General features: G+C 39.2%; 2 protein-coding genes and 1 non-coding gene across 3 annotated transcripts in view; all 3 read right to left on the bottom strand.

Moving 5' to 3' along the window:
* Window positions 1-3,995, bottom strand: part of LOC122091997 (ankyrin repeat-containing protein At5g02620-like) — a 5,292-nt gene extending 1,297 nt beyond the window's left edge. The window contains exons 1-2 of the mRNA XM_042662276.1: window positions 3,176-3,995; window positions 1,175-1,590 (exon numbers count right to left, since the gene is read on the bottom strand). Coding sequence (XP_042518210.1) covers window positions 1,175-1,590; window positions 3,176-3,629 — 870 coding nt within the window. The 5' untranslated portion in view covers window positions 3,630-3,995. The remainder of the gene's footprint in view (window positions 1-1,174; window positions 1,591-3,175) is intronic.
* Window positions 3,996-5,673: 1,678 nt separating this feature from the next.
* TRNAC-GCA lies at window positions 5,674-5,745 on the bottom strand. Its single transcript has one exon. It is a non-coding gene; the product is annotated as a tRNA-Cys (tRNA).
* A 2,285-nt stretch (window positions 5,746-8,030) lies between these two features.
* The window catches only part of LOC122065793 (ankyrin repeat-containing protein At5g02620-like), a 4,396-nt gene continuing 3,725 nt past the window's right edge, over window positions 8,031-8,701 (bottom strand). The window contains exon 5 of the mRNA XM_042629648.1: window positions 8,031-8,687. Within this exon, the coding sequence (XP_042485582.1) occupies window positions 8,031-8,687 (657 nt within the window). The remainder of the gene's footprint in view (window positions 8,688-8,701) is intronic.

Genomic DNA, 8,701 nt, shown 5'->3' with positions numbered 1-8,701 from the left:
AAAAAAAAAAAAAAAAAAAAAAGCATAAATAAATAAGTAATGTGAGGTATACATGAAATACCACTTAAGGGTCATGGTTTGAGGAATCGGATCGAATTGGCCTGAATCGGTCATATCTGCTTGGTATCAACCGAGTTCAATCTCGATTCAGAATCGATGTTGTATTGCTGGATTAGTATGAAGGAAGTGTACATAGGGTCCCAAATAGTTGATATGAGACTATACCTTGAGTGAAACCAAAATCGATATAAACTTATTGGATCATGTTTCGAACTAGGGTTTTATCATACTGAAATCAAATCGAACCTCACCAAAACTGATAAGACATCCAAACAAACTCAAAAAAGCTGGACCAAAACCTAATCCATACTAATAGAACTTGTTAAGAAACTGATATAGCCTGAAATTTATAGAAAAAAAAAAACTTATTTATTTATTTAAAATATACTTTAAAATATATATATACATGGTAAATCGAAACCATACTCCCTTCTTTTGCTTGTTTCTTCACCCTCTGCCCTTTTAGCTTTGTCCCCTCTCTTAGGGGTTGAGGCCCTTCTCTTTCGAGCTTGGTAAGGCTTTCTCCCTGATCTAGCCAATTTGGCTTTGTATGTTGTATATGTTTTTCTTTCCCATTTTAATATATTTTTCATTAAAAAAAATAAAAAATAAAAACCATAACTATAGTGAAACCAAACCAATAGTAATGGATAAGAAATCAAAATTGAACCAAATCTGAAGCATCCTTATTAGATCATGTTTTGGACTCGCTTATTCTCAGAGTAAAACCAATGAAACCAAATCTAAATCAGTCCAAACGGACGGCTTGACACTGGCCCCTGAATTATAATCACAGATTGACACTGACCCCTATATTATAATCACAGGAGAAAGTTGCCTAAATGACAGTGTGACCTTGCACCTGTGTAGGGTCAATGGAAATAATAATTGAAGTATCAAGATGAAATTTTCAGCTTGATGAGGGTTGGAACGGTCATTTCGCTCTCACTGTGTCCAACCACAAGTGCTACATGGCACTCTTTTTTCTCTATAATCTTATGGACGACTTTGACTTACTACCTCATCAGTCCACAACCATTTCATTGATCTTTACACCAGAGACAAACGAAGATTTAAGAAAAAGGAAACCTGATTGTAGTGCAAGAAGTCTTACTGTGGTGAGCTTTCCGGCGGAGGCGAGATGCAAGATGGTGTTACCGTCTTTGTCGGGCATGTTCAAGAGGTTGGTGATGTTAAGGGTATCGATTAGGTACCTCACAGCTTCATATTGGTTGTTCTTGACAGCAAGATGTAGAACCGTCTCACCTTGTTGGGTAACCATCTCGGCGGAGTCAAGGGTGGTGGAGAGGATCTCGTCGATAATATTGACTCTTCCTTTGATGGCAGCAGAATGAAGAGGTGTCTTACCGTCATTGTCTTGTAAGGAGGAGAGGTCAGGATCCAACCTTAGAAGCTCCCTTGTTATATCTAAGTGTCCTTTGCTACAAGCCAGGTGCAATGGAGAACAACCATGACAGTCCTTTCTGGATGCCAAGTCCGGACGTTTTTTCAGTATTTCCTTCACAATATCTGTACCAAAAATAAATAAATTATTTACAAACTTGATTTTTTCTTTGTAGAATCACTTTATCGTATAAGTCAGCATTCAATGCTTATCCCACTAAACGAAATAGCTAGCTATTGGATGTTGAGATGTGCAACCAGGAGATCATACGAACCTGTTTGATCATGGACTTCAAGTTTTTCGGCTCACGGTCGCCAGCTGGTTAGGTTAATGAGGTCAACTTATGGGCAGACAGGTCGCCGGGATGTTAGGTTGGGTACTGGGCCAGCATCGTTATCCACCTCAAATTGACTTGACTTGAGTCGGTGGCTACGGGTTGGTAAGTATCAAGGCCATTACACTACCCTTGCCCTTATCCCATATATACCACACCCAATATTTAGAATTGATTAAGAATCAGAATAATACCATCTATTAATTTAATTAGGAAGAAAGAATGCTACCCATTAGTCCGCATCTACAAGACATGGTAGGTGTAGAAAGATCATGTTTTTTGTACATGGAAGATGCTCTTGTGTATCTTTTCATTGGTCAGCATGATGATATATACTTATGCCCGTAGGGTAGCGTTTTCTTACCCAATTAATTAATAAGCATTTCTTAATTTAGATTTGCAACCAATTAAATAAACAAAAGGGTACTTTGGTCTTGACTCACCATGATCGAAATTGATTAGGAACCAAACCGATTACCCATAATTGTTCTAATTTACACCCTTATCTATAAGGCAGCGTAAAAAGTTGTATAAACCATGGTAAACCCATAATCAAATGGAATTGCAGTTTTCAACCTATCATTGTTAATGATAAAACATCATCAATATTTATTTGGTCCTTCTAGGCGTCTCTAGCTACTTGGTGAAGTAAAAAAGTTTCACTATTTGCTACTTCCAAGTGATAGAGGATCTTGACCTCGAATCCTCTCCATCTGGCTGTACCCCATATTCCATCTCACACCAGATGTAGAGGAACCAAATTCAAGGATTCCACACAGTCTCAATGGCTAAATTTTAGTCCAAATTAAACAAAAAATGTTGTTTGAACTCTGATTCAAAATTTTAGTAAAATTATCCAAATTCCATCAAATGAAGATCGATATAAAATACAAAAATAATATCTTTTAAGTAATTATAATTACTTCCTCTACTCATTATAAGCTAAAACTATACCAATAAGATTTTTTTAGTGGTCCTCTATCATATAGACTAACAAATATTTTACCACATAGTGAAGAATTATACTTCACTAGATATAGTGACAGGAAAGAAAATCCTACTTTTTCAGTACCCATCTAAACCAGGACATACCAAAAGAAAAAGTTAACAACTTCTCAATTGATCACTTTGGTGACAAGAAGGTGCAACCTTGCTTAAGAGATTCTCCAGTGGAGATTAGGGCAAGGCATGTAACAGGATGGGGTCCATTGCCAGGGCTATGACTGGGAAGTAGGAAGACCTATGGCGACAAGTGGAAAGGCGATCACCACAAGAAGTACTGTTCTTGGAGGGGAATGACAATTAATCAAACATCTCAGGGCTCATAAGAAGGAAATGAAGTTAATAGAAAGGGGGAGAAAAAGAAAAGGGATTACCAAAATAGCCAGCGGACGCGGCAGCATGAAGAGAAGTACTGGGTCTATCATCCTCCAACAACAGCAGCCATGAGTAGTTAGCCAGCAGCAGCTTCACTACATCAAACTGGCCACGATCACAGGCCACAAAGAGAACACTCTCGTTCTGGTGGTTAAGCTTGTAAGCAACTCGAAGGTCAGTTCCTAACAACAGCTTCATCAACTCCACATGCCCTTCTCTACACGCTTCATGCAATGGAGTTTCCATCTTCTTGTTCACTGCCGACACCATCTCCGGCTGTAGTTTAACGATCTCGGAAGCCAAATCAAGTTTCCCAAACTTCGCAGCAATGTGTAAGACGGTGTTTGAGGTTTGAAAGGTCGTCTGTTTGATGAGGTCCTCATCATTTTTAATCAAATCGAGAAAGGCAGGCACGTCGCCTCGTACTGATTCCTCATACAGCCTCAGATCCATTATGTCCCGAGCAGCTCCGGCGAGTGAGGGAGAGAGAGAGGGCGGAGGGCGGCGGCGGCGGCTGCTACTCTATGATTAAGTTTGAAAGAAGAAGATTGGTTGGAGATAGATGGGTGATTTCTGACTCATTCACTAACTAACTATTTAATGTGTGAAAGAGAGAGAGAGATAAGAAGGGAGGTCGAGTTACAAATTTCCACCATTGAGGTCACCTCGAAATTTCATGGAAGCCCATATGAAATTATGGAGTAGAGATCAGCACGTGAAGGTATGTTAGTTTTCGTGTCTGCTATGAGAAAGTCAATACGTCAATGGTGTATACAGTTTATATAAAGATCATATATTGACGCAATAAAGTCTTGTGTTGGATCCCCTGATTGGTGCTTCTGATCATCCATAGATATTCTCTTCTCTTATCAGGGAAGGACACGTCTAGGATTTTTGTGTGGCTTCTATTGGTTCAACTACATCCTCTGTATTTCTATATTCCATTGACAAAATCTCTAATTATGCTACGTTTGGATGCCGAGAAAAGAAAAAGAAAAAAATAAAAGAAATAGGTGTCTGGTTGGCACAGAAAGAAAAGGAAATTTTCTAGGAGTTTGAATATGACAAAAACTGTGAATTCTAAGTTGGAGGAGAAGAAATTTATTTGCATTCATCAACAACCCAGAAGCGACAAGGGTATGATATACCATATACCCTTTGATCAGTCAATAGTTGGGAGGTCGCACCTAGATCAGAGTCTAATTAAGATCAATAAATGTAACCTGAGAGAGGAAAAGCTCTCTTAGATTAGTTAAAGAACTGTTTTAGGTCTTTAGGTAAGTTCAAATTTACACTACCCAACCTTGTCTCAATTGAAAAAAAATAATACATTGACTACCCAATATGGAACTGTTATGGATAATGTTAAGTTTGTTTTGAATTCTTGATCCATTTTGAAGAATGAAATAATTTGGGGGCAATTCAAATGGAAAGTTTTCTGAGATCTATGATGGAAGTAAAGGGGATGGGTTGATCGATCACGACCCGATGGATCGACCCGTGACTTGGACGAGTATATAATGTACTATCGTCTTGTTGAGCAAATTATTGTCATTTTTTGGGTTTTTTGAGCTAGGATTTCAAGGCGAGTTTTTTCGCCGCTGCTTGGATGTAATCTATCTTCTGCACAATGAAACATCTTATTCTTCGCCTGAAAACGTAATACACTACACTGGTGTGTGAACCTTATTAAATTTCTATGTTGTGCGGATCTGTTGACTGTTTAGTTTTTATACTTGTTGGTGTTTGATCCAATAGATAAGAATCAGATGGTTGGGTAAACTTAGAGAGTACTCGAACCAAACCCGAGGAGAAATGACACGTAAACTCCCAAAGCTTGAGCCCAATCCAATCCCGAGTGTATTGTATGCCATACCACACACCACTCTGACCCTTCATTATATCGGATAAGATAGAATGAGGACCACACAAGAGAAGGCACTTTCCTCGTAAATTATGGTGAATTCCCAGCCCAATACAACCCGCAGAAGATCAAGACCCTAGAAAAGCTAAAACCCACGAAAACTCTAAACCCTTTAATCAATTTCTTAAATCTAGGGGGAAAAAAAAAAGGGAAAAGGAAAAGAAATGGGTATTCTTCAACTGAACCATTATCCTCTCTCTCTCTTCTTCCAAATTCTTTTACAAGTCTGAACCCCACAAAGCCCTTAGAGCCTTTCAGCATCAAAACTTGGGTAGAGGGAAGATTCATCTCATCTAGGGTTTAAAAAAATGGGTGAATCAGATCAGGAATCGACCGATTCAGATGGCGATTTTGAGTTTTATAACCCTGATCTCATCATCAAATTCTTATTTTGTTTAAGATTAAATATTTATTCTTGTGCTCCTACGGAGATTAGAACATTTAAATTGCATAAACAAAAGAGAATTTGGAAACTAGAAATAAAAAATACCATCTAACTAGAATGAGATGGTGAAGTTCAAAGAAAAAGCAGCGATGGCAGCAAAAAGGAAGGAAAAAATTATTTTAAAAAGAAGGGCCCAACCGGGTTCGAACCGGTGACCTCTTGATCTGCAGTCAAATGCTCTACCACTGAGCTATGGACCCTTTGGTTGCACAGCAAGCTTTTTCTAAATAGAAATACAGAGTTTAAGTGAAAAATGTGCACGCCAAAACCAAGCGGGCGCTAGATCTATCTCTCTATTTTCCACTTTAAAATGATCCGTCTACTTCTCTTGTATGATGTCCCATCTCATTCCTTCATTTGTATGGTATACGGACGGTATGTCTATCCCTCTCCCATATTTTAATATGAATTGTGAGGCCAAGCCTCTTTTGCCTGGGAGTATGTCCCTAGGCCAGCGCTCCCTTGTCCATTTCTATCTCCTCACCTATGAAAACTGTTTTGTAGGCCACACTTAAAGATAGAAAACAACTTCCCTTCTCATGTATAAAGGAATCACCTTTGCCCAAAATACATTGAAGATCAATGGGCTAGTGACCATTGAACTATATAAACAAGGTTCTAGTTAACACTAAATGAATTTTTTTTGTTAAGTCGTGTGTTGTAGGTTGTTGAGGGGAACTACTTAGCCCTCGTATGCACAAAGAGAAGGAAATCCTCAACAGGGTACTCTTTTTATTCCTACGATATCTTTCTTCACGTACACCCTTGGAGAAAATTTATGTGTTTATAATATTTTATTCTTGCTCATGGTACTACGGCATAGAAACTATTAATTACATAAACCACAGAACTGGAGATTTACTTTTGCCAAACTATACTTATGAAAGAACACACTTTTTTCTGATCATAATTAGGCTATGTTTGGTATGCATTTTCATTCCTATTCTCACAGTGCATAATTTATTCTTAAATAAGAATGAGAACATTGTTCGGATATATACTTCGCAAAAGTGTGTTCTTGATTTTAGAATTCATAGGCATTTTATCAAACACTTAATGGGCAAATTTTTCTTTTTTTTTTTGTTAGGTACATAACACACATGAAGTACGATGGAAATACAATCAATCAAAATAGCTAGTCATGTTCGGAGTGAGATCTTCTCATGGAACTCCACCAGAGGAGCTCTCATTTGCAAGATTGCAGTATTAACATTGTCAAGTTGGTGCACAGATTCATGAGTTGTATGAGCTCAAGTTTGGGGGATGATAGGTGAGACTGGAGCTCTGATCGAATATTATTGAAGGGAATGTATGTCCTGAGATCTGGTCTCCACGAGTTGAAGCAATGGGCGCGGGTTATGAAAAAAATGAGATCGTGGAATGTGCTTTTTAATTCATTCTAGAATGTGGCCTGTTCTTGGTCCATTCTTGGAATTCAGAAATTGGAATTGTTGCCAAACAACACTTTTGTCATTTCAGAATGCAGCATATCTCAAACTGAACGTACGTGTAGATTAGTGACAAGTCAATATTGTATACTTCCTTTTATTGTAACTTTGTATTGTATTCTATTTAATGAAAGCCTCTCCTTTACTCTCTCACATCGAGAGAGATTGCAAGTAGAAACCGCACGAGTCCTAGTCCCCTCCTCTACAGGTAGTCATGCCACCTTATTGGTGCGAGATGGTATGGGGTGCTTGTTGGGGATTCTTTACAATATTAAACATATGAATAACCCTATAGTGTTTAGAATACAAGAATCATCAACCTTTCATAAAAGATTAATCATAGGTGTAGTCCCTAAACCAAGAACAATAAAGTATCCCTTCTTAAAATACATAACCATATAGATTTACCATATCTATAATAATCAATGGGACAACCATGACATGAACCATAAATGGGAATAAAGAAGTACCTGTGTCCCATGAACATAGATCATGAACCTCTGTCCCATGTGGTTAAACATTACTCCCATGAAGATGACAATGAACTACGCAAGTGGAGTCCTTCTACTGAGATCTTCTGCAGCCTCTTACTCTAGGGTTTCCTTTCTTTTTGTGCACTTGCTCTTGTGAGAAAGCCGTGCTCCCAAAACCAATAAGGCATTAAAGTAATGGCTGCAGGGACCGTCAGTATTCTATTTATAATAGAATCCCTAAAACCCTATTCCACTCTCACAATGGAAAGAGCTAGGAGTTTCCTAATCAGAGTGGGTCTATAATTGCTTAGGCCCAATGGATCAATCGGTATCAGTTAAGCCCACATAAAAATCCTAACAGTGCTTACCTCAATCGAAGAGGGATCTAACTTGAAAAAGGATCAGCTGCTCGTATGGGTCCGCATCCAATACTTAACCTTTTTAATTACTTTCAAATATATCCTTCTTTCACCCTTATAATGATGGAAAGTGGTACAAGATGCTGAGCAGCGGATCCAATCTCATCTAACTACATACCCTAAAACGTGTTCAATTCTTTACAAACTAATCTACACGTACGTTCAGGTGATCGGGACACTCTTCTTCCTCCCCATGCTCTCCTTCCTCTATTCCAACTTCCTTTAGCCAGTGCCTTGTCAACATAACCAAGAGCCCCATAAAGACGTATATCACGCATCCTCCCCCAATCGACAGTACAGTCACTAGAGCACGCTCCGTTCCCGTTCCACTTGACGTAAGCATCCACGTGGCTGTTAGGTAGGCAGCTGCCATGAAAGATAACGAAACCCAAATCACCTTATGTGTGACCTCCACAAGCTTCATCATCGATTCCTGCCTGAAGGGAATGACACTCACCAGAACAGTCACTATTCCCATTGAAGAAAACAATGCCACGTTGTTGCAGACCATGAAGACCTTAAAAGCGATCTTCTTCCCAAGTGCTGACATGCCTAGCAGTGGCCCTTCGTTTTGGTGAAAACCGCCGGGGGGGTTGAGGCCAGCAGTGAATGTTACGGTGGCTATTAGAACAGCCACAACTATGAAGTTGTTACGCGCATTTGTCAAGCCCTCCATGTGGAGCTTCAGTCTCTTTTCTATGCGGCGTCGGTTATGGTTATGGTTGTGGTGATGGCGATTTGCAGGAGAATCCAAAGCCGCGGCTGAGGTCGACCATGGAGAAGGTGACAGCCGTGGCGGCAGCTGATCAGATCGGA

Source organism: Macadamia integrifolia, chromosome 2 (assembly GCF_013358625.1).
Source record: "Macadamia integrifolia cultivar HAES 741 chromosome 2, SCU_Mint_v3, whole genome shotgun sequence".
Taxonomy (NCBI): Eukaryota; Viridiplantae; Streptophyta; class Magnoliopsida; order Proteales; family Proteaceae; genus Macadamia; species Macadamia integrifolia.
Note: the sequence above shows the minus strand (reverse complement) of the source record. Positions and strands in the feature narration are given on the sequence as shown.